The sequence below is a fragment of the Paramisgurnus dabryanus genome, chromosome 9 (genome assembly GCF_030506205.2).
Source record: "Paramisgurnus dabryanus chromosome 9, PD_genome_1.1, whole genome shotgun sequence".
In the NCBI taxonomy this organism is placed as follows: Eukaryota; Metazoa; Chordata; class Actinopteri; order Cypriniformes; family Cobitidae; genus Paramisgurnus; species Paramisgurnus dabryanus.
This window is the reverse complement of record NC_133345.1, coordinates 21,893,192-21,917,758: the sequence shown is the minus strand read 5'-3', so window position 1 is coordinate 21,917,758 and position 24,567 is coordinate 21,893,192. Positions and strand designations below refer to the sequence as shown.

General features: G+C 37.8%; 1 protein-coding gene across 2 annotated transcripts in view; it reads right to left on the bottom strand.

Annotated features, from left to right (window-relative positions):
* Nucleotides 1–1,112: 1,112 nt before the first annotated feature.
* Nucleotides 1,113–24,567, bottom strand: part of chd2 (chromodomain helicase DNA binding protein 2) — a 37,326-nt gene continuing 13,871 nt past the window's right edge. The window contains exons 10-43 of one of the 2 annotated variants that reach the window (XM_073815740.1): nucleotides 22,821–22,943; nucleotides 22,252–22,416; nucleotides 22,037–22,170; nucleotides 21,697–21,922; nucleotides 21,477–21,577; nucleotides 18,916–18,957; nucleotides 18,656–18,825; nucleotides 18,251–18,375; nucleotides 17,918–18,134; nucleotides 17,737–17,826; nucleotides 17,472–17,662; nucleotides 16,526–16,714; nucleotides 16,263–16,425; nucleotides 16,028–16,180; nucleotides 15,514–15,585; nucleotides 14,596–14,745; nucleotides 12,791–12,939; nucleotides 12,583–12,679; nucleotides 12,366–12,458; nucleotides 11,177–11,347; nucleotides 10,497–10,666; nucleotides 10,369–10,410; nucleotides 9,734–9,873; nucleotides 9,508–9,646; nucleotides 9,149–9,299; nucleotides 8,910–9,032; nucleotides 5,560–5,676; nucleotides 5,326–5,463; nucleotides 4,632–4,748; nucleotides 4,344–4,522; nucleotides 3,662–3,761; nucleotides 3,392–3,575; nucleotides 3,028–3,274; nucleotides 1,113–2,940 (exon numbers count right to left, since the gene is read on the bottom strand). In XM_073815740.1, the coding sequence (XP_073671841.1) occupies nucleotides 2,643–2,940; nucleotides 3,028–3,274; nucleotides 3,392–3,575; nucleotides 3,662–3,761; nucleotides 4,344–4,522; nucleotides 4,632–4,748; nucleotides 5,326–5,463; nucleotides 5,560–5,676; nucleotides 8,910–9,032; nucleotides 9,149–9,299; nucleotides 9,508–9,646; nucleotides 9,734–9,873; nucleotides 10,369–10,410; nucleotides 10,497–10,666; nucleotides 11,177–11,347; nucleotides 12,366–12,458; nucleotides 12,583–12,679; nucleotides 12,791–12,939; nucleotides 14,596–14,745; nucleotides 15,514–15,585; nucleotides 16,028–16,180; nucleotides 16,263–16,425; nucleotides 16,526–16,714; nucleotides 17,472–17,662; nucleotides 17,737–17,826; nucleotides 17,918–18,134; nucleotides 18,251–18,375; nucleotides 18,656–18,825; nucleotides 18,916–18,957; nucleotides 21,477–21,577; nucleotides 21,697–21,922; nucleotides 22,037–22,170; nucleotides 22,252–22,416; nucleotides 22,821–22,943 (4,966 nt within the window). In that variant the 3' untranslated portion in view covers nucleotides 1,113–2,642. The remainder of the gene's footprint in view (nucleotides 2,941–3,027; nucleotides 3,275–3,391; nucleotides 3,576–3,661; nucleotides 3,762–4,343; nucleotides 4,523–4,631; nucleotides 4,749–5,325; nucleotides 5,464–5,559; nucleotides 5,677–8,909; nucleotides 9,033–9,148; nucleotides 9,300–9,507; nucleotides 9,647–9,733; nucleotides 9,874–10,368; nucleotides 10,411–10,496; nucleotides 10,667–11,176; nucleotides 11,348–12,365; nucleotides 12,459–12,582; nucleotides 12,680–12,790; nucleotides 12,940–14,595; nucleotides 14,746–15,513; nucleotides 15,586–16,027; nucleotides 16,181–16,262; nucleotides 16,426–16,525; nucleotides 16,715–17,471; nucleotides 17,663–17,736; nucleotides 17,827–17,917; nucleotides 18,135–18,250; nucleotides 18,376–18,655; nucleotides 18,826–18,915; nucleotides 18,958–21,476; nucleotides 21,578–21,696; nucleotides 21,923–22,036; nucleotides 22,171–22,251; nucleotides 22,417–22,820; nucleotides 22,944–24,567) is intronic. The other variant, XM_073815741.1, reaches the window with a different exon arrangement.

Here is a 24,567-nt window from a genome sequence, read left to right as displayed (position 1 = left end):
TCTGTGTTTTGGTGTTGTCCTATCCTATACCAGAGTTTTCACATGTCCTGCCATATCGCAAACATCACAAATTAATAAAAAAATATGCATATGAATTAACTGTTACTTGAACTAATAAACTACATGAACAGATTAAGCATATATATGCATTTTGTACTTTATTTTGCTTAATTTCTACCTGTCCCATTGTTTAGCTGTCATACCAACATGCTCTGCATAAAAGGACTTTCCCACTGTTTTTATCAAAAGTTTATTTGGTAGCCATGGTAACCTAATGACCAAGACTTTAAGCTGCAAGACTGATGCCTTGATGTCCAGAAAAGTAAGTAAATCTACTGTTTATTCTTTGTGTTGGGCATGTACACTTATTATGCGTCATAACCATATGTGTTGTATTTCTGTATCTTTTAACATGTTTGAAATATTTGTATCATTTTAATAGTTAAAATGGTGTACATTACATGTAGAAAGCTAGCTACACTTGCATAGTCGTCATCTTAGCTGGTAGGGCTAGTTTTTTGACAAAAATGTCATTACCAGCACAGTCATTACCAGCACCATACATATTTTTGCCAATAAATTATCTATAAATTACAAAAGGATCCTACAATTATACATTTCTGACAATGTTGGACAGTCTAAATTATCACTATATTAAAAAGATTTGATGTATGGCATTCACTTAAAATAAGCTTATACCAATCCAGGGTAGATTGATGAACAAGAAATTTAGATAATTGTAGTAAATGACTACAATTCATCTTGCAAGTAAAAATCTCTTTAAGTTCAAGATAAATTAGATTCCACGTGAAACCACAAAATGTTTTAAAAGCACTGATTTATCATTTAAGTTTAATTTTTTACATATATTCGATGATGTGATGGTAAAGACACATTTACTTGACATAGTTAATAAATTCCCTTACCTTATGGTCTCAACCAAGCTCATAACGTTGCTCCAGACTTAAGGACTGATCATTTGATGTATACAAAATTAGTCAAATTTGGAATTTTAATTTTGGCCCTTAATCTGAGAAATACCCATACATTCTCTAAGTAACTGTGGTTTTTAGATAACTAATTTGCATAACTGAATAACAAAGCGACAGACATTGTCCATGATGTAGGAAAGTTTAATACACATAGGTCTATAAACATTATGTACAGTACAGTTAATCTGAACAGTGGCTTTTCACAAATATAAATTACTTTAATTGGCTTATCTCAAAGCTTAACACACGTGTGGAGTGTGAGTAGGACCTTGAGTGGGAAATATAACAGAGCAGACGTGCCCACATCTCACCCACCAGAGCTGACCCAACATGCATTTCGTTACTCCTTCCTTGTAAGTGTTTTAAATTGTATACAACAACAATACTGCATCATCGTAGGCCGTTAAACGTTCTTATACCAAACCGGTGTTTGAATCTAGACAAGAATAAGGCACAGATGGAGAAACACAACGAATAAACAATTAATCAATAAATGGTATTTACCAACATGCCAGTCAGAGAATAATTTGGCACAAAATCTGGTTCACTGAAAATAGCTTGTGATTCGCTCACACATCTGTCCATTCATACATTTCCACACGAAGGTCAACTGTATCAGCATTTCGAACTGGGAAAATTAACTTAACAGAACAGCAAAAATTAAATTCAGGTAATGTTTATCATTACTACATTGAAAGTAAGTTACGAGTACTGTCCTTTTAGTGCAATAAAAAGATGCAACAGTACAGATCATACAAGCACTGACCATAAAGTCGACGTACACTGTGCCACGTGTTACAACTTACAAGAAAATAAGACGAAGATAGCTTACATGTAATGATTATCTAGTGTTCTGACAAACAGGTCTTCAAAGACCCTGAATACTGTTCAGCCTTTTCACTTAAATAAGGTTATTGTCCTCTGAAAGGGTGTTTGTGCATTACAACAATTACAAACAGAGGATCTGCGATAGCAAAGTTACATATTAATTCAACAATTTGAGCAAAACATTAAATCTGATGCAGGATTTCTGGTTTATCACAAATAATTGTCACCCCAACATAACAGATAACATTGAACACATTGATTTTCCTCAAATTTATGCAAAATTACAAAGATTTGAGTGGGTTTGAGTATTTGTGAAGAACAAAACCTGCTTCCGTTTCAGAGAGCTCGACAGAAGAATGTATTAACATTTGAAGGTGCAATTAAAATCATTTTTTTCCTACAAAAGGCTACTTTCATGAAATTATCTTTTTTTTTGCACAAATCAACACAAAAGACATGAAAATCAAAGTAAAGCTTGATTTCGGGGATACACCCTTGACTCTCAAAAAAGATCAAATACATGAGGCACTTTCCAACTTAGGCATACTTCAATACTTTAAGTTCAATTTCATCATAGTCCATAGGACTAACCATGCTGTTCATTATTCACAGACCTAACCTGGTCGCTGAAACTTAGAAGAAAGTGAAGAGAGTGGAGGACACAGTAGAGCTCCAGATTTTGGACCTTCACTTGTGGTGACGAGGAGTTGGTAGGTGGCCGGTTACGTCTCCTCCATTCGCTGCCTGTGTGGCACAGACAGTGGCCTTTCTGCCAACTCTTATGGCAGTACGGGCGGTTTCTGCTCTGACTTCATGTTTACTTCACGTTTTCCTGCTGTTCCAATTGAAGTCTGTCACAGGTTTCTGCTCTGCAGTTCTTTCTGCAGGTGAGATCGCCTCCAGAGGGGATTTTTGGGCTTGAGGGGAACGGGGATCAATGAGCGGTGGGGGTTTGTCTGGGTGGAAGGGCCGGTAGTGATCGGGCCCTGCAGGGCCATGATTTCCAACCGGTGCCCTGTGATCAGGCATCCTTCGGAAGTCCTGTGGATGCCCTCCTGCCCCCTGATGGTAATTCGGAGAACGGTATTCATCTGAACGCCTCCTCTTGGGGTCTGGATGTCTGTAACCAAGCATGCTACATCTTAGTACTGATGTTGTTTCTTCGATTTACAGGACAATTAAATGAAAATGTCCTAAAGGACATTACCTGTCATAATAGTCTCTATGGCCTCGATGATCTCGATCATTACCGTACTGGTCATAGGGACGCTTGCGAGGTGAGCCGCTGTTACGGTATCCTCCTGAGCCACGGTAGTCACTGTGAGGCCGCCGATCATTATAGTGATGGTCCTTGTACCTGTGACCTTCATATGGGTGATGCCGTTCCCCCTGCCAGGGTTGATTGCTGTTACCTGGGTAGCTATATTTACGGTCCCTTTGCCAATCTCCCCTATCTGCAAAAAAGATGTGTACGTATGAGAACAATGGCTGGAAACAGAACTTTATTATTAACTATTAATTATAATTAAAAAGCACAGGAATTAAAAATAATGAAAGTTTAATAGTCTCACCCTCATTAGGGAAGTGCCTTTTATTAGATTGGTTGTATTGGTCTCTGTGATGAATATGAGGGGGATGTCCAGGTGGGTGGGGCTTGGTCAAGGACTGGGTGCTTGTTGAATCCCGACTTGACCCTGACGGCTCAGGTCTGAACGGCTTCTTCCTGGGTGGATCGTCCTTTTTCTTTTGATCTTTCTGCAGGAAACATGAGGAGTAAGCTGAGTAAATAGTACATGAGAAGAGTTGTATCTTCAAGCTCAGTAGCATTAATCTGAGCTTACCTCTTCCTCCTGCGAGCGTTTCTTTTGAGCCATCTTATACAACTTATGTAGCTTCCGAGCACCAAACTCAGTAAATTTGGACACGAATATCCAAAGGTTTCTGAAAAGTAAAACAAATATGTTGTTTGAATATATTCTCCAGTGTCATTATCAACAGCATAAATAACAGACAACAGTGACGGCCAGTTACGTCTTTTTTCAAGGATGCTCTATGCAAAGTTTGTCACAACATGTATGTACCCCGTCATGTGTGTGGTTCGTAATTTCAAAATATGTGTTCTGTGCGTCGAGGGATCCTATGTGCATCATGTGTCTTGTCAAAATAAGTGCCTGCTGCAGACGCGTCTAAAGAGTTTATGATAAGAGACGCTCACGTTTGCCAGATACTCGCATAATCTCATGCGTGATCAAAAGTTTACTGTTAAGGAAGTCTTGTATGTGTTTTGTGAATGTGAGCTTCTCTTTAATCATAAACAGTTTTGACGCAGGCACTTATTTTGACAAACACATATTTTGAAAACACAAGCAAGCAACACACGACACTCCAAACATTTATTTGTAATTTGTGCCCCTCGGATGAGCAGTCACGAGCCGCCACTGACAGATAATATCATCAATATGAAGCAAGTGAATACTTGTGAACAGAGGATAAAGTTAGATTTTTAGTGTGCATGTAAGATACCTGCGCCAGGTCTTGACATGCTCAGGGTCACTGTAGGATTTAAGGCATTCGGTGATGCGGTCTCCGATTTTCAGCAGGCAGGTACGAGTGTGCTGCAGCTGTTCCTGCACTGACAGACCTTCATCTGGCTTGTCTAACTGCTTTAGAGCCTTCTTCACCGGCCTCATCCTCTCCTTACACTGAACCATACAATACATTTTTAACATTATTGAAACATACGCATAAGTATACACATTATCTTTTAAGAAAATTTAAATATGGGACAAAAATGAAAGAAAATTGACTCACAATGCTGAATGTTTCCTGATCCAGCTCGTCATCTTCTTCTCCAATTGGTATCGGCTCACTTCCAGCAGTGATGTGCACTGGGCCCTGGGCCTTCTTCCCTTTGCCTGCTGGTTTAGCCTGAAAATTTAAAAAGTTGAGTTGATGAGGAACAGCCCCAATTTTACATAATATGGTTATATTCTGCACTTTTATTCTGGCATCGCAGTTTACCCAACTTGGATTTAAATAAACCTAGGGCTATCATGTGTTTTACGTTTTTTTTTTTGTCTGCCATTGTGTCTCATGCACAGTCAAGCATTTAAGCCTTTCCAAGTACAGTATTGTGCAAAAGAACTGTGTACTTCATTTACCATGAGTCTGGACAGACATGTTTGATGTATGCACACTGCAACCTAGTGGTCCCTTCTATTACTGCATTTGATCATATAAATATTCAATGTCTAAAAGACAAGTGGAATAATATAACAAACTATACCTAAAGATTTAATATCTGAACAAGGAAACAAACAGAAGCTATTATATTCATAATGTAAGCTATTTAAATCTAATACTAGTATAAATTGTTAGTTTCTGAAATCACAACCAATAAGAATATGATGGTAGTGAAACACAACCCTTAAGTCCAGGTTTCTAAAGGAAACACTTTCATAGTGAAACGTAATACTGAAGACTCAGATGGCAGCATCTGTAATACCTTTTCTTTTTTGGACTTGGAGCGCTTTTTGTCTTTGTCCCCCTCCTTCTCTTTTTTAGGAGTTCCTGTTTTTTCTTTGTTCTCTTTGTTATCCTTTTTCTGTTTCTTCTTTGTTGGTGATTTTTCGGCTCCATCGTCCTGGAAAAACGAGAGAATTGTAAAAATGCAGCCTAGCTGGTTGGTGGTGTGTATTTATATCTTTATATAAGAAAAGATGCATCAAAAGCAGCACACCTTCACTTCCCCCTCCTCTGACGGGATGTCGGAGAGACGAGGAGAGGAAATCTCATTGGCCAGCTCATTGTTTGGTGCCTTGTTTTTTATTCTAGGTTTCCTCTTTTTGGTTTTGGTCTGGGAGATAAGACGACACAGAGCCGGAAAGTTAGTCATTTACAAAAATGAAGCACAATAAATTATGTGACTTGATTTAACACGAGTTTAATCATAAATTCAAAATACGAGTCTAAAAGGCAAACAAAGCATTTGCAATTTCAGGCCAGAAATGTGAAAAGCTCACATGCAAAAGCTGCTAAATGCCATCTTTGTCAATAATAAGATAATGATATTATCAGAATGCTCTCAAGCACGTATTCAAAAATACCTCAGCTTTAAATCCACTTCTGAGTACTTGGACTTGAATATAACCTGAAAATGGCAGCCACATGAACCACACATTAGTGCCCCCTAATGTGTGGTTCAGTTTCTTAATTTTTAGCTTTTGAATTCTTACTTTCATTATTTGCACATCTTTAGTGATTTTGCATCATTCTTGTCCAACTTGTCCAACTTCCATTCTTGTATTTTTTTTAGAAGTGGAGGTTTTTGTGAAAAAAGCATTAGAGGGTTTTGCAGTGAAATAGTCAAATTTGTTAAATACCAAATTACTAAAATGATCTTTGTAAAAATAATCAGGGTTTATACAGAAATCCTTAAGTTAAATTTACTACTTTTTACTACCTTTTTTACTACCTTCAGAATATTTTTTAAAACCATCACGACACTGAATTGCAAGTGTTAATCAGCGACCTTTCTATTATTTACACAGATTTTGACATATATAACATACAAAAAAAGAATTAAAGTGAAAAAATTCTTCTGACTGAAATATTTTTCAGGCCAAGTCATATTCCTTTACCTAACACTTTATGTAGGCGAGACCAATAGCATTTTAAGGGGAGATTTTTTTTACATTAATTCTATATTAAAGTCTCCTGTGGCATATATAGGTAGCTGTAGTTTGCAGGGCATTTCAGATTAAGGCGAAACAGCTAAATAACTCACTATATAAAAAGAAAACATGAATATCACCACCTTTAATGATTGTTTTATTAATTATTTATTAATTGTAAATGTATTTATTTTAGCATTTACTAATAATTTTTTAATCAAAGTTGAAACTGTTAACATTAGTGAATGCACCATGAACCACCGTCAATTACTGTAATGACATAAACAAGAATTAATTAATGCTTATATACTCTATATTTTTCATTGTTTGTTTGTTATATAATGCATTTACTAATGTGAACAAATACAACTTTTTAATATCATATTATTCAGTAAACATAAACAAATAATCCAGGGTCTGTTCTGTTCACACAACAGTTTACAGTCACAGCTCTTATACAGTAACGTTATGTATGAATATAAACCCTGAACGAGTAACTCGAGTCAAACTCGTGTAGAATTCGCACAGGATGTCTGTAACCATAGTGAATGTTGTTAAAGGTGCTCTAAGCGAATTGAAGCGTTTTAGACCATAAAACATTTTTTGTTACATACCGGAAACATCTCCTCACTATCTGCTTGCTGCCTGTCCGCTGATCAAACTGTAAAAAAACGCGATCTCTGTAGACAGCCCAGGCTTCACAAACGGCAATATCAACAAATGGCCAAACCTAGCCAGCACAAAACAAAACAAAGTATTCCAGCCAATAAACGGCAAGAAGGATTTGGGGGTGGGGGTTGGGCGCGTTCATGAAAGCACGGAAGGGAGGGGGAGGGGGAGGAGTTAGCTACGCTCTGTCTGTTTGAAAACAGTTCAAACATCAACAGGAAGTGACGTCGCACATTATTCGCTTAGAGCGCCTTTAATTGAATGACTGTACATTTCTCAACAAAATATTATGTTACAATAGAGGCAGCGCTGATCTGCTAGTTTATGCGCAATGTTTCTGCTGTTTACTTTCTCCTAAGACCTAAATGGTCGTGTTTATATGAGGATATTTGCAAAGACGGGATTCTTGAGGCATATGTGTTATTTAAGGCCAATAAAGCGGCAAAAATACGTACAACACATGCTCAATGAGAATCGAATGCGCGGCTTGCATGCTCTTCTGACACAGAAACTGCGGACGCACTGTTGTTTGTGTTTGAATGGCTTAAAATCACCTGTTTTTAAACTGCTGTGCTTAAATATATGTACAAATGTTACGTTTTTGTGACCACACGCAAATGCAACTGCAAGAACCGACAGGTGGATGACATCAAAGTCCCGCGAGAGCGTTTTGGAAGCAGTCTCCTCTTATGATTCCTCGTCAATCGCTCTCACAGGATTTGGATGTCATCTGCCTCTTGGTTCTTGTGGATCCACATGAAGTTTACCCACGAGTTAAACAAACCCGTTGTACCAGCCACTGGCTATATCAGCATAGCATGTAAAAGCGTGCCGCGGATGATCAGTAACGTGAGAAATCATTTACCCCCAAAATACAGGACCCCTTACGTTAGTCATACTGTGCAAAGACACGCAATTACCTGTTTGGTTTTCTTATCCCACGAACTGAAAGGCTTGCCAATCTTCATTATTTCGCTAAGCCAAGTCAATAGTCTTTTACACCTTTATCGATCTTCAAAACATCGGAGCCTTCCTGCATTATAAGTTTGACCATGCATGCTAGCTGAAAAAGTTTTACCTCAGCTTAACGTGATACAGTCAGAAAACCCGGAGTGGATCCGGTCCGTAGTGATTACAGAACGCTTACAGCGGAGAGAGGAACGTGATTTGGCTCCACTCCAGGCTTTGATCACATCCCAGAGATGAAAGATCTTTGATTATTTGCCCAGATATGCAGGTGATTTGAACTAATTTCCAGGCATCATAACATTACAAAAGGCAATCGAAAATTTACTACCTCGTCAGATGACGCTTACTACTTTTTACTACTTTTTACTGGCCTTAATTTGGCATAATTTAATTTACTACCTTTTACTACTTTTTACAACCCCGCGGAAACCCTGATAATGCATTTAGTTACCAACTAATAACCTTTTCATTGACTTTAAATTACTCAACCTAAAAAAAGCCTGTTAAAATGCTTTTTACAATAAAAAAATTCAGATGCACATAGAGGGTTTTGCACCTGAACTCTTTATGAATACATGAGTAGACTAAGTGGTTTAAAGATGTTGAGTATGGTTAAAACATTAAGAGGCAGTACCCTAACCCCTTAGCACACAGACAACCTCAGACTGATTGTTTATCTATATTTTTTCATTATAAAAATGGTCCAAATTATCAGTGTACTAACACTACAGTATGGTTTTGAATACAAATAATACAGATGACAATGGCTCATGATCACCTCAGCTCCTGCTTTAGATCCATCTTGTTTTTCGTGTTCTTTCTTCAGCATCTTCAGCAAGTAGTCTGCTCGCATCTGCAACTGCTTTCCCTGAGGTTTCTTGTTAGGGTCATCTGGTAGAATCTACAAATACAGACAACAACAAAGCACTTGACGTCAATTACAAAGCAAACTTGCACATTGCTGACCTCTCTTTTAACTCTCAAGAATTCTTGATTCAATCATTGCCGATTCTGTACCTTCTCAGAGAGTTTGAGATCAGGATCGGCCTTAATCAGATCCCAGTTGCTGTAGCCGTGCTCATAGACGCCCAGTAACAGCTGAGTGTCATCGCTGATATCCCAGTCAACGTCGAAGTGGGGAGTTTTCACTCGACAGGTCAGCTGGAATCTGGCCATTAAAAAAGAAAAAGTCATTAATACATTCAAACTCATTACACATCCTTGTGCTCCACACCGATGAGTTATCTCATCCAATCAAATTCCAGAGGGTTAAAATTCCACCCCCAAAGATGACAGTGAGCATTTCAGTGCAAACAAAGTGTGTTTATATCATATACACAAACATCAGTATAATAGATTTTTTTAACTGGACTAACTTGTTCCTTTCCGCAGGATTTGAAGGCACAGCTTTATGTAGCGGTTCAAACTCCTCCTCATGCTGAATAATGGACTTAGCATTGACCTGAACCCCTGAGATCTTGATGTTGATGCCTCGTCTTTTCCCAGGGCCTTTAGCTGCAATACAGGTAGTGCACACATTAAGAAACTAATAAAAAATCTTGTGCAATTTTACTCCACAGCGCTGTGGTAACATTCACAGACCTTCAACAGGGTTCTCCTTCATATGTTCCTCGTGCTCTTGTACTGCAGTCACACAGCTGTTGTGTAGCAGTTCTCCTAGTCGCTTTAGATCTGCAACCGATTTATCTACCAGCTCAGAGTCACGGGCAATCGCCTCCAACCTGCAGAAAACCAGCCACGACTGGTTTAGTATGACTTTAAATGGACAACATAAAGTGAAAATAAGGATACATCGTAAAGCGAATAGGTCAAACACATAAAGCGAATTAATTAAATGAATAAGACCACGTTGCAAGTTTTATGAAGTAATAAAATGGCTTTGTGTGACTAACAGCCCTATAGTTGTTGTCATCTCCCTGAAAATCCTGGTAACTAAGAATAAAAGAGAAGAGCAAGAAGCTCTAAATACTTTAAAAACTTTTTTAAAATACAATAAAAATGGGTCATGCTCTTACATTTGGTCTTTTTTCAGTTGCTAAAAACATTAATGGCTAATATCACATGTAGACTGTATTCAGCACAAACTGTGCTACAATAATATGCGAGTAACATGTATGTATTTTTAAATAAATCATGTTTATGCATGGTTAGTAAAAATATATATATTTTAGAAGTTGCCTTCCTGATAGATCACCAAAAAGTGGTGCATTTCTTACCTCTCAAGCGGAGCTCCAAATTTCTTGTATGCTTTTATGAACCTGATGTAAACAGACAATTCGGTGATTAAATGCAATAAATCATAAACAGTGTTTTCATTAAGTGACTGGACGTTCTGTTTTATTACCTGCGAATCTCAGCGTCATTAAATCCCTCAACATTGTTTTTGCGAGCTCTCGGCCTGCCTCTCCGCTTGGGCCGCTTGTCATCCTCGCTGTCGTCTGTTTCGCTGTCAGAGCCTGAGGTTCTTTGCTTTAGTTTCGATCCCACATCACTGTCGCTGTCATTGGCTTGCGCCTAAAAATATCATAATACTGTTTTTACAAACACACATTCATCAACGTTTTGATGTAGCCTTGCATACTGCAGTGTACTTATATATGTTTCATGCCTATGTTTACAAAAGCAGTTTTACGGATATCAAAATAGTGTTTTTTACTATTCTGCTTGGAGTAAATCATCTCAATAAAGCAAAAGTAATGAGCATGTGGCTACAAATACACACAAGTCTTATCGCCAAGGAGTCCACCGCGTTGTAAAAGTTAATGACTCGTTTTCAAAAGCTACAATGCCGCATATTTGCACATGTGCTGCGATCAAGGGGGAATGCAAGCGTGTGGCCAATAAATCTAATGAGTCATTTCAGTCCGTGCAGTAACGTATCACAGATCAAGCTTGTGAGAGAGGATGAAAGCATTGAAATGACCGCACAATGCGGTCTGATGTACATATGTTTGTACATAAACTTATGTCCATATATGCACATTACTTATAGTGATGCTGATCATCCTAGAAACACATTCGCACCTTTTTGTTGGAGCTTCTGCTTCTTGGTAGCATATAGATGTCCTCCATCTCCTTCTGTTTCTGCTCCTCCTCCACCTTCTTCCGCTGCTCCTCTGGAATGATCTCCTCCCAGTCTCTCACATGCTTCTCCTCAAGATCTGGTGTGCTTTCATCCATGGTGAAGTTAGCCACCTGACAAAAAACCCATCTAGTTTACATTTGAGAGAATTTGAATGTTTGATGACACACATGAATTGAAACCTTGTAAAAGAAACAATCCTGGACTGAGGCCAGTTTTCAATATTTTAAGTACAGCAGTCAAAAGTTTGGATAAAGTTTGTTTATCTTAAAAGATCTTAAGCCTTTCACTGAAAGACTCAAAACTACTTTTACAGTCTCCGTACAAATGTATTTGTTACATTTGCAATCCATTCAGCTGATCTCTGCATCTGGTGGTACCACTTTTAGCATAGTTTAGCACAATCCATTGAATTTGATTAGACCATTAGCATCATGCAAAAAAATAACCAAAGAGTTTCAATATTTTTCCTATTTAAAACTTGACTCTTCTGTAGTTACATCGTGTACTAAGATCGATAGAAAATGTAAAGTTGCAATTTTCTAGGCAGATATGGCACTATACTCTCATTCTGGCGTAATAATCAAGGACTTTGCTGCCGTAACATGGCTGCAGGAGGCGCAATGATATTACGCAGTGCCCGAAAATAGTCCCCTGCTATTGAAAGTTATCAAGGGGGACTATTTTCAGGCGCTGCGTAATATCATTGCGAGTCCTTGATTATTATGCCAGTAGGAGAGTATAGGTCCTAGCCATATCTGCCTAGAAAATTGCAACTTTTAATTTTCCATCGGTCTTAGTACACGATGTAAATACAGAAGAGTCAAGTTTTAAATAGGAAAAATATAAAAACTCTTTGGTTATTTTTTTGCGCGAAGCTAATGGTATAATCGGATTCAATGGATTGTGCTAAGCTATGCTAAAAGTGGTAGCATAGGAGATCAGCTGAATGGATTCCAAAAACGGTAAAAATCAAAATGCTTAACTCTAGTGGAGCTGGAAAATGAGCATATTTTCAAAAAAGTGGAGTGTAAGTTAGACCAAATAGTAACGAAAATACAGCAAACTTGACTTTTCTGAAGTTCAATCGTCCTCCGTTTAAGCATTTGCTATCCACAGACTCATGACTACCTTAAACTGTGACAGAAGCTCATCGGTGGCACTCGACCCCTGATCACTCTCTCTCGTTTCAGCAAGCCGCAAGATCTCATCAATGTCCATTTCCTAAAAAAAGAAAAAAGAGCGAGTGAGCGACCTTTGTCTTAAAATACAACATACAAAATTCCCCCATAATATTGTCTGTGATAAATGTGAAATTCTACCGCCATGTTTAAATGGCAAAAAATACCTGTGGTTCTGATTCCTCTCCCTCAGGTTCCTTGAACAGTTCCTCTGCTCCAAACTTTAAGATTGCTGTCAGTTCTTCTTTATTAAAAGGGTTTGAACTGAAAAAGGCCAACATGAAAGTATGCATGTTATCTTTAACTAATCCAAGTACAAATGCAAATAATATTTTCCAGTCAAAAGCTTCCTAATTTAACTTTTAAAGTTCTCACTTTGAATTTGCAGAGTTGTTATCAAGTACGGTTCGCCCAGTGGTGTCCATTCTCTGAATGACAAGATGGTCTAAAACCATCTTCTTTTTTGCCCGTTCAATAATGTCCTCCTCCACTGTGCCTTTGGTGACCAGACGATAGATATTCACCTACGCAAGAAACCAAATAGTCATTTAATTGGATTCTTTCTATGCAAGCTTGCCATACTGCAGAGCATGTGAGCGGTGCGGAGCGGTGTGACGCTCCGCTAAATATTCCGCTCTACTGTTCAAGCGCTCCACTCAGTCGCTCACCGCCCAAGCAAGCGCTCCGTTAACTTTCTGCTCACGCTCGGAAATAAACCAATTCCCGCTCAGATCCCGCTCCGACATAAAAAAATATTTAGTAAGCCTAATTGTTTTCTGTACTGACGTTCTTGGATAATTGCATTTAATTAAAGTATTAGCTAATAAATCAAAGTTATGTACAGTTGTGTGTTGGCTATTAGACCTAGTTTAACTGATACGGATATAATTCAAATTAACAATTTGTTTCCATGACCTCCACATGTTTTACTAATTCACAATTTTAAGTTATAATAAATGTAATAAGTAATTACGAAATATTATAACAATTCGTTCCCCTTATGAGAAAAAGATTAACAAACTATAATATTATATAAATATATTATTTGAAAAAACTAAAATAAATTGAAGAACAATTTCTTAACAAGAAGGTTTTTAAGTGCGAATTTACATTGCATGGTAAAAACAGAACACAGTGTCTTAAAGAAATTAAAATTAGACAGTATTTATGAACCTGTAAATGTACAAAACGAATGCAATACAGAATATTTATTTATGGCATTTTCAATAGTATTTTATTAGATAAATTAACATGTATCTATATAGTATGAAAACGAATAAATCATTATTTTGGCTAAATTCATCTGGATAGATCATTTTAGTCAGACTAAACATTTCATCATTTCAGAACAAGAACAAGCTTAAATGCTATCTATAACAACTTACATTTTATCCCAAATGTTACATGGTCGAAAATATGTAGAAATATAGCCTATACGAGAACAAATTACAGAACAAAAATGTTTAGGTCACGCGGACCGAACGAAAAGCCGTTAATTAAGCGGACTCTCTGTAAAATAGAGGACGTGCTGAATCAGTCGAGTCGGCAGATTATCATCAATGTTTATAATGTTCCACGCAGATACTGTTGATGAAAAAATTTTATATCTAAATGTCCAGGTAAGTCAAGTGTTCAGTCAGTTAATACTAAAGGCACCGGCGTTTTTGGCTACAGCTTCCTCATCCACGGAGTGGCTGCTGTACATACACAGAGAACTATAAATGTTTTTATTTTAAGTGGTTTTAATGCTGGTAAGCAATCAGTTATATTATGTACAAATATATTTGTATTTGTGTTGATCAGTTAGATTAAAGTTATTTTAATCTTTAAAACTGCATCTAGATGCAGACAACGCTACAGTTATTCTGTCATCTTAGTTTCATTTCTTTCATTTATATATAAGGCTGGCGACTTCATTAAAACAATATTTGAACTCCATAACTTATTGCTAGCCATTTTTACAGATTCTCGAACTAGCAAATTACCAAAGGACATTCTGGGATGAGCGAGCGGTGCTGAGCGTATTGAGCGAGCGGAATTTTCGGAAATGCGCTCTGCGCTCTGATGGAAATATTACCGCACCGCTCAACGCTCCGCTCCCGCTCCGCACCGCTCACATGCTCTGCCATACTGCTACTTGACTATACAAGTAAGGCTCACCCAGCAGAAGGTGTACGTACTTGCTTTTTCTGGCCAATCCTGTGAGCTCTAGCCTGGGCCTGAAGATCATTTTGTGGGTTCCAGTCCGAGTCAAAGATGACCACTGTGTCGGCAGAGGCCAGGTTAATTCCAAGCCCTCCGGCACGTGTGGACAGCAGAAAACAAAAGTCCTGAGGAAAACAAAGAATGACACGGAGAACAAGTTCGATCTATATCAACCTCATAAACAGTTGTAGGTTCCTGAAGCGCCAATATTTTACATGCATTTATTTTTCTTTTTTCTTTTTTTTTTGAACGTCCTGCCAGATTTTAAGGCTATATTCATGGCGAGAATAAAGTCTAATTATATAAAGTAAGACTAGAAAAGATGTTTAAAATTCATTTAATCTAAAATCGTACAAATATGTTTGGATAAACGTGATTAAAAACTTTTTCGAAAGTATCAACAGGGACAGAGGTAATACATGTAGAATATATGTTTAATGGAAAATGAATTTTGACAAGATGGACATTTTCTCCTGAGAATTTATGTGGGATTTTGTAACGAGTATTTTTATGAGTTTGCTACATTGCTTAGTTTTCCTTTAGCTCACTTGTAGAGCACTGCATTATAAGCACAAATGTTCAATTCCCAGGAAAGACACTTACTGATTAAATGTATACTTTCAAAAGTCGCTTTGAATAAAAGCCTTTGCTAAATGCATAAACGTAATGTTACACACGTTTACATTCCTGTAGCAATGCAAAAACCATCATTTTGATTCGCTATGTATGACAAAATCCCCTCCTGTAATTGCTCCAGCCCTGCATTTCCCATGGATCACACACTCCCGGCAATATGCTTTGATGCAGACTGTTGACGTAATATCACAACCATAACAAACATCTCAGGACAGTGAAGTTCTGCCCAGAAAAACAAAGAGTCATGACACGCTTACCTCAGAGCCTTCAGCATTAAAGTGGTCCAATGCTTGTTTTCGGAGCTCCCCCTTGATGGAGCCGTCCAAACGCTAAACGTTAGAAAACAAACACGGATACGGTTAGTGCATGTCAAACCCGGCACCACGACCAAACTAGGGCACGTCAAGCTACGTAGAAAAGCTTTCTCAAAATCCCAAAACCGTCTTGAAATCTTAGTAAGGCGGTTATCGAGACTGAAAATATTTAGTCCAAGCAAAACAACATTGAGAAGCTCGCTGTGCTGATGCTCAAAGCAGCAGTGAAAAATAACTGATGGATAAAAATAGGCTTGGGATACATGATTCCCTAAATCATATGAGCAAAATGCCTGCCGGCTCCACACACGCTACACCTCAGAAAGTCTCCACAGATTAAGGCATTGAATTGCAAATAATAAATCTTTCTAAATAATTTTTATGTATTTGACTTGACGGATAAAACCTGTAAGATGTTAATTTCTGCGTGGACTACTACTACTACTTTATTCCATACCTGGAATTGGTATCGTTTAAAAGATAGGTAATCGGCAAGAATGTCCAACATGCGGACCATCTGGGAGAAGATGAGAACCCGGTTGCCTCTCTCTTTCAGTCGTGTGAGGAGCTTATCCAGGAGAACCAGTTTCCCACTGCCACGTACCAGTGCCTAAAAACACACCAACATCCTTAAAACAACTTTTGCAGTGAACAATCTCCTATTATACCAATTATCTCATACTCTGTTATACCTGTAGATGCTCTAGTGAGTTTTCATTCTCAATATCCTCTGGCTGTTTGATGAGGAAACCATGGTTACAGCACTTCTTCAGCTCCATGACGATATTAAGAAAGCCAGAGGAGCTGCCTCTGTTGCCTTTGGACAAGGCTTTGTAGTTTCTTGTTAATATCCACCTAAATAATGTCAAATGAGCTATGGTGAGATTGCATTTGCTCATTCAAGAGTTAGCCCAAATTTAAAAGAGCTACGTCAAACGGATGAAACTACACTTACTTGTAAAACTGTTTTTGCTGGGCAGACATGTCGACTCTGAGGATTTGCTCTACTTTAGCAGGCAGGGATTTCTCCACGTCTTTCTTGACACGACGCAGCAGGAACGGCTCCAGAACTTTGTGTAGGCTCTGATAGCCATTATCACTGCCTTTACCATGCACATCCTCAAAATCCTCCCAGGACTCAAACCTGATGGGAAAGAGATTCAAAAGCATCAATGCCTGTTCTTTAAAGGGACACTCCACTTTTTTTGAAAATATGCTAATTTTCCAGCTCCCCTAGAGTGAGACATTAGATTTTTACAATTTTGGAATCCATTCAGTTGATCTCCGGGTCTGACAGTACCGCTTTTAGCATAGCTTAGCATAATCCACTGAATCTGATTAGACCATTAGCATTGCGCTAAATATAATAAGAGTTTCGATATTTTTCCCATTTAAAACTTGACTCTTGTGTAGTTACATCGTGTACGAAGACAATAGCAGAGGTCTATTTTTGGGCACTGTGTAATTTCATTGTGCCTCCTGCAGCCATGTTACGGCAGCAAAGTCCTTGATTATTACGCCAAAATGAGAATATAGTCCTAGCCATTTCGGCCTAGAAAATCACAACTTTTAATTATCCGTCGGTCTTATTACACGATGTAACTACAGAAAAGTCACGTTTTAAATAGGAAAAAGATCAAAACTCTTTGGTTATTTTTTAGCGCAATGCTATTGGTCTAATCAGATTCAACAGATTATGCTAAGCTATGCTAAAAGTGGTAGTGCCAGACCTAGACATCAGCTGAATGGATTCCAAAACGGTAAAAATCAAATGTTTAACTCTAGGGGAGCTGGAAAATTAGCATATTTTCAAAAAAAGAGAAGTGTCCCTTTAATGGCAACATAGTCATGATCTTGTTCCACTAGTTACTGATACATAACCATTGACTGTGTCCACCTACTTGTCAGGCATTAGAAAGTGCAAAAGGGACCACAGCTCCTTCAGTGAGTTTTGCAACGGGGTCCCTGTGATGAGCAGCCTGTGATTGGATCTGAAGTCCATCAGAGTTTTGTACAGCAGCGAGTCATCATTCTTAAGCCGATGAGCTTCATCAACGCCCAGAAAGGCCCAGTTTATATTGCCCAACACTCCCTTCACACACAACAAGCTTTGCTTTAGTAAGTGAGCCTTTATTTTTACGACAAAAGGGTAAAAATCACTCATACCTTATCTTTTAACAGAATTTCATATGTGGTCAAAAGTGCATTGAACTTGATTCTTTTTGTTTGTTGGTGGATCCATTCATAGTCACGGATCTGGTCAAAAATAAAACAATCCGATCAAAAAAAAATTATTCATACGACACAGTCAACCTATTGTTTTTGAGACCGGATTATCTAATCTTACTGTCTTTCTACTTATGAGATCTCCCAGGTAGACCACTACATTCATATCAGGGGCCCAGATATCAAACTCCCTCTGCCAGGACGTAAGGGTTGACAGGGGTACCACCAGCAGGAAGGGCCCATAAAGCTGGTGCTGATGGAAAAGGTAAGACAAGAAGGAGATCGTCTGAATGGTTTTCCCCAGACCCATTTCATCAGCCAAGATAACACTGTTACACCTACAGAACAAAGAACGGAAAGCATTGACATGGTTAATTTGCTGTCCATGCATCAAATGAAAATGTAGGTCGATCTATTCAAGAATCATTCTTGTGACAGCATTATATTTACATACCTGCACCAGGAGTGAGCTAGCCAGTTCAGTCCATCTAATTGGTAATCTCGGAGCTCCAGGTTCTCATCTCCGATGTACGAAGGCTGTTTCTTCAGAGGTAAAAATCTTGGCCTCTGTTTTAACACCTTTCAATTGGAAAGAAAAAAACAACAGGGTTCATATATGATATGATGCAGCCACTGGAACTGCTGTTATTCTTGAAAAACCCTGAATGTTTGATTATTTGTTTCAATAATCTGCATCTGTTCCAAGCTACCAATAATACTTTAATATTCTCAGCAAAAAAAAACAACAACTATAGATTCCCTTTGTGCCTAAACATCTCCAAAACATAACACAACTAATAAATCACATTACCATCAATAAATACATTTTAAGCTCAAACTATAAGTCTCTTTTGCTCACCTTACAGTCTTTGGAAGGGACCGTCTTGCAGGCATTCCTGATTTGGAAACTTTCAACGCATGACAGGAATTTCTTTTTAATTAAACCTCCCTCCTCCCAGGTGCACTCAGCATAGGGCAGCCCCATCCACTTACACAAGTACTCAGGCTCACTGGAAGTGGTTTTTTGGGCTGTTGTAACACATTAGACAATTATTAGTCAATGTACTAAACATGCACTAGATTGGGTACTTAAAAAAAATGTCAAAAGCATAAACTTACAGGGAGAATCGGAAGGTGCTTGTGATTTTCCTGCTCTTGTTGCTGATAAATGAGAGAACAATCAATATCATATCTTTATAAGGAAAACTTGTACGCTTAACATCTAATGACATGCCTGTGGTTTGTATTAAGGCTAAAACTAATTCATTAAAAGAGCTATTTACCCAAATATGAAAATTCTCTTAAAATGTACACACCCTTATGCCATCACAGAAAAATGTATATTAAAATGACACAATGTTATCTTCCTACATGTCAAAGCTCCGAAAAGTATATACATCCATCAGTGGTGGCTCGTGATTGCTCATTTGAGGCGCGATAATTTAAAATAAGTGTTCAGAGTGTCATGTGTGTTGCTTGTGTTTTCCAAATATGTGTTTGTTGCGTCATGTAAACCATGTGAATCACGTGTTTTGTCAAAATAAGTGCTTGGTGCACACCTGTCAAAACCGTTTATAATAAAAGAGACGCTCACGTTCACAAAATACACGCAAGACACTCCCTTAACAGTAAACTCTGGTTACACATAAGATTATGGGAGTATCTGGCAAACGCGAGCGTTTCTTTTATCATTAACCCTTTAGACGCATCTGGAGTAGGCAATTATTTTGACAAGACACGTGATGCACATGAAGGGCAGAAAACATATTTTGAAAAAAGGGAACCACACACATGATGGGCTGCATACATGTTGTGATAAACTTCGCATTGAGCGCCCCCGAAAAAAGAAGTCACCGGCCGGCACTGACATCGATCATGAAAGTAATCTCAAGCAAGCAATTTTTTGTTTGAAAGATGTTTAATAGGCGTCCAAACAGAGCCAAGGCGTCTAGGCTTAAACGAGGTAAAATTTTGGCAGAAATAAGCCCCGATAGTGTGATCAGGTCTTGTATTACATTGAAGGGGCTTAATTTATGATAACAAGGCTATTACATGGCTGTTTACCCTAATAAGTAAGGTAAGGAACATTAAATATTGATCTGAAATATTTTATGAGCTAGTTTTCGACGAATGCAGATCTTTTCACAAGAAAAAACTGTTTATTTTCGACATTCAAATACACACTATTTGGTTTAATCATTTGTAAACATAATGTCATATTTATTATTATCTCTTTCAATCCTAAAGAATTTTCTTTTTTTTATCAATTAAGAAAAAACGCCTCCTTGCCAATGACAAGTTTTTCCGGCAATACGTATTTCCACTCTTACCCAACCGCTAAAACCGTGCAAATGCGCGTTTTCTCAATGAATGAATTTGAATGAATTATGGTGAAATCCCGGCACATCCGAACGCCAGGGGGCGCTCTCGTGCAGAAACTCCCTTTGTGCCACAGAAGTAGCAGCATTATAAACGCTATTCCAGGAAATGTCTACAGGAATATTTATATCGCTGTTCTTCAAATTGTTTCAGGTATTTTCATGATAATAAAGAATATTTTGAATGATTTTTATTGAACAAGTGATGCTTTTTTAAATGCATATTATAAACGTCTCTGACTGATTTTAGATTGATAAGGACTTCCTACTGACCAAATGCCATAGTACATGCACAAGCTGTGCATGAAACAAACCGATTTCAGACAGGCATTTTTAATGGGACACAAGATTAATCGTTACATCCCTACCCCTTAGGGCAAACAGTAAGAACTCAGTGTATGTTTTGATCATCGCTCTGAATCTGATCTCATTCAAAAATCCTTCACACAAATTTTTTTTTTTAAGGTAATAAAACAGAACAAATGAAGATAGAATAAAAGTGTTTTTTTTTAAGCAGAGGGTCTTTTCTTTCATTTGATATATTGTATGTTTATATATTTAAAAAAGAACATTTTCTGGAAGGCATTAAACTTTTGTGAAAATTATAAAAAATGCTAGCGTTGGCTGGCTGGCAACTTTTTTTTAAACGCTGGTGGGGAAAGAGTTAAAAGACATTTATATTTAATTTTGTATAATATTAAACGGTACCTGTCAAAATGAATTGCAGCATATGGGTTACCGTGTGTTTTTAGTTTTGAGCAGTTATTATCTGGGAATAACAAACCTACAAATGGCATAACTGTCCAATCAGAATCAAGCATTCCAACGAGCAGTGTAATAAAATGGAATATCATACATCTCGCAAGTTTATTTTGACTAGAAGTGGGTTACGTATAGCCGGACTATATCTGTAGTTAACCTACATGGTGAAATGACGGCTATTGTTTGCTGGGCTGTGACTACGAAGTTGTCATGCATGTTTCGTCACAAAATATACAAATGCCAATAAGATTTAACGTTATCATTGTGCGGCCATATTTAAACCTTCTAGGCTGATATGTAAGTTTCCATGGATATGTGATGTATCGATCTTTAAATATACTCAAAATATTAACTGTTTTCTCTCACAAACATAATGTTTTGAGTCACATGGATTATGTGTAATGATGGATGGATGGATGTGCTTTTTGGAGCATTGCAAAATGTTTAGCTGCAGAAAGGAAGTCATATACATCTGAGATAGCATAAGGGGGAAAAATGAAGGAATATATTATTATTGATTTAAATAATGTTTACACTCACCTATCACTCTTTCTAGGATCTGGAATTGCTTGCTCAGATCATTGGTTAGTTCTTGCTGGCAGTTGTAATACTCTAGATCCTCAGGTGATGCTCTCTTCAACCTGTTAAACAATCAGTGTAATTTGCATACGCTTACTGACACTTTCTCATGTGCAAAGCTGGCATTCAAGATGGCTGCGAGATCCTGAACCCTTCTAGAGGTCATATAGAAATTCCTTACCAAGCATTGAGCTCATCATTTTTCTTCTTGAAGTTATCCAGCTTCTTTATCCCTTTGACCTTCTGCTGGGTGAGGGAGTCCACACTCTCCCAGGTGTTGTGGATGTAGGACCAGCCTTTCCACTTGATAAGGAACTGAGTTTCCCCCTCCTCTTTCTCAGGGTCAAAGTCTGCTCCAGGGTCTCCGTTTTCCTCAATAGCATAGAGGGTTGTAGACGGCCCAGTGGCTGTTAATAAAGAGAAACAGCTCTTAATTAAATATAAATAGTTTTTGATATTAAAAGATCAAATTTTAAGCTTGAGAAAAATTCTCACAACGGTATTAACAATCGAGGTCTTACCTCCTTTCTTCCCAATCTTGGTCTCAAGAACCCTCTCAATGGTCTCACTGTCATCATCCTGTTGCTCCTCAGCACCTTCCATTTCGATAAGGTCATCAGAGTCCGTCTCAAAATCATTCTGGTCCTCCTTGTAACTGCAGACACAAGCTTCATGATTTCTATTTCACATATAAATATAGACTCACAATCACTGGTTGAGCGAGAACAATCCATACCTAACTTTAGTCGCTGCTCTGCGCCTTGTTTGTCTTTTTGGGGTATCCTCATCATCATCGTCATCATCGTCGTCGTCATCATCATCTTCGTCAGAAGACTCTTGTTTCCTCTGTTTCCTTCCCTTTTGTGACTGCTGCTTTCCTGCAGATGATTTGGTCTGTGGTCTGGGAAGAAAGCGCACACACTCGCGCATTATACACTCATTCAACATGCACGGCTACTTGGCTTTTAGTCCCGCAACCCTGATCTATTTGCTAGCGTAGCGATTCATTTTCACGCCTATCAGCCTGACTCATGAGCCAGTGGCCTTGAGACAGCTTTTAGACATACAAAGCGGTTCAAATCATATCCATTAATGAATATATAAATAATATTGATCTGTGTTAAGAAAATATGAAACATGCTTTATAAATTTATGATAGAGCAAAATCACCTCACCAATTTCATTGCAAGCATAGCATCGAAAGATATCATTATGGCTCTATCATCACTTGCATTTCTGAATACAGCAGTTAAAACATTCATTCATCATGTGCTGTCTTAAGGCCAGGCTTCGCTACACTCTTACCTTCTAGCAGGAAGTCGTCTGGATCTAACTTTTTTCTCTTCCTGCTCACTCTCTGAACTGCTGGCCTCTTCCTCATCATCATCATCTTCATCGTCATTTGAGTCATCATCTTTCCAGGTATTTCTTTCAACACAGAAATACCAAAGATTCACCTATGGGGCCTCTGATAGCTCCAAACTGCTAACCCGTTGTAATGCTGCGATCTAGTCAGTTTCCATTACCCATAACACTAAAAATGAGACTAAAAGTGTAACTATAATGTGTTGTAGGCACTGTGTTCAATACACAGCTTGTGCAACTGGCTGTATTGATCTAACCTTATCTAGTTTTTAAAAGGGACACCTTTTTAAGATGTAAAATAAATATTTGGTGTCCCCTGAGTACATTTGTGAAGTTTTAGCTCAGAATATAATTGCCATTTTGTAGGTGCGAGCAAAAATGTGCCGTTTTGGGCTTGTCCTTTACAATGCAAATGAGCTTGTGAAATGCAAACACTGATTACAATGACGGTTGTTTGTTTAAATTGAAACTCAATTGTACTGTAAATAATTTTTTCTCTCTCTGTGCCCTAAATGGCAGTGCCGTGTTTGCATAGTGCAGCTTAGGGGGTTGTATTATCCCCTTCTGACAGTCCGATTTTTTATGATATGTCCCCTTTAAATAAAGCGGCAAGAGCAAATTAACTTCAATAAACTGGGTAACGCACTACCGGTAAAATGTCTGGACACACCAACTAATTCTACATTATGTATATGCTTCACATTTTAAAATAATAGAAAAAACATTAGAAAAAAATAATAGAAAAAACTATGAAAAATGTAAATGGAAGTATAGGAATTGAAAAATGAGAGGAACATCTTGCTTTGCCTTTCAGTCCAACTTGTCTCTTTAAAATAAAGGTTTTAATTTGTATAAGAAATGAAGAGTTTGGTTCCAAAACGCAATAAATGCAATTTTTGAAAAAAAAGAGTTACTGCCAAAATCAGTATTATATCAGGTCAGCATTTAAAAGTAAATTCTTAATTTTACGCAAAATCCAATATCCGCCGTGTTATTCTGTCATCTTTTCTCCCTTTTTTCCCAAAACGCAATAAACGCCACTCCTCCTTTTCTACAGAATGCAATAAATCCGCTCCACAAATTACAGCGCACCATTCCACGCAATGTAAACAAACAATGGCGCCATGTTGAGTACACAGAGTCTTAGTTTTCCTCATCTACTTTGTACTTCGTGACGTCAACAAACAAACAAAAACAAAATAATACTTTAATAGCATTGATAAACCTTTGGTTTTCTGTGACGGGAAAGAAACGTAAGCCTAACGTAAGATCTAAAAATTTACGCGAGAGTCACTTGGGAGACGATCGTTTGTTCTCCCGACAGCATCTAGCTTCTCTCGTGCTAACACATTGACCCCAGGGGATCTTATGAAAAACTTCAATAATTTTACTCAAAGTCAACGAGAATCACAGCTGATCGCTGTGAAAAATGTTAAGCGACGACGTCAAGTATAACCGTGCAGCAATGATTAGTGTTCTTAATATGACAAAGTAAGTGTTTTGATTAATGCCATTAATGTTTATTTTTTTAATCAGTGTGTACAACTGTTCAACTAAATGAAAATAAAATGGCAAAGATGAATGCACATTTATACATTGATTGAATAGATTTATAGAATTTTGAAAAAAAAACTTTATTGCATTTTGTGGAAAAAATTATTAGTTTTTATAATAAATCTTTGAAAAT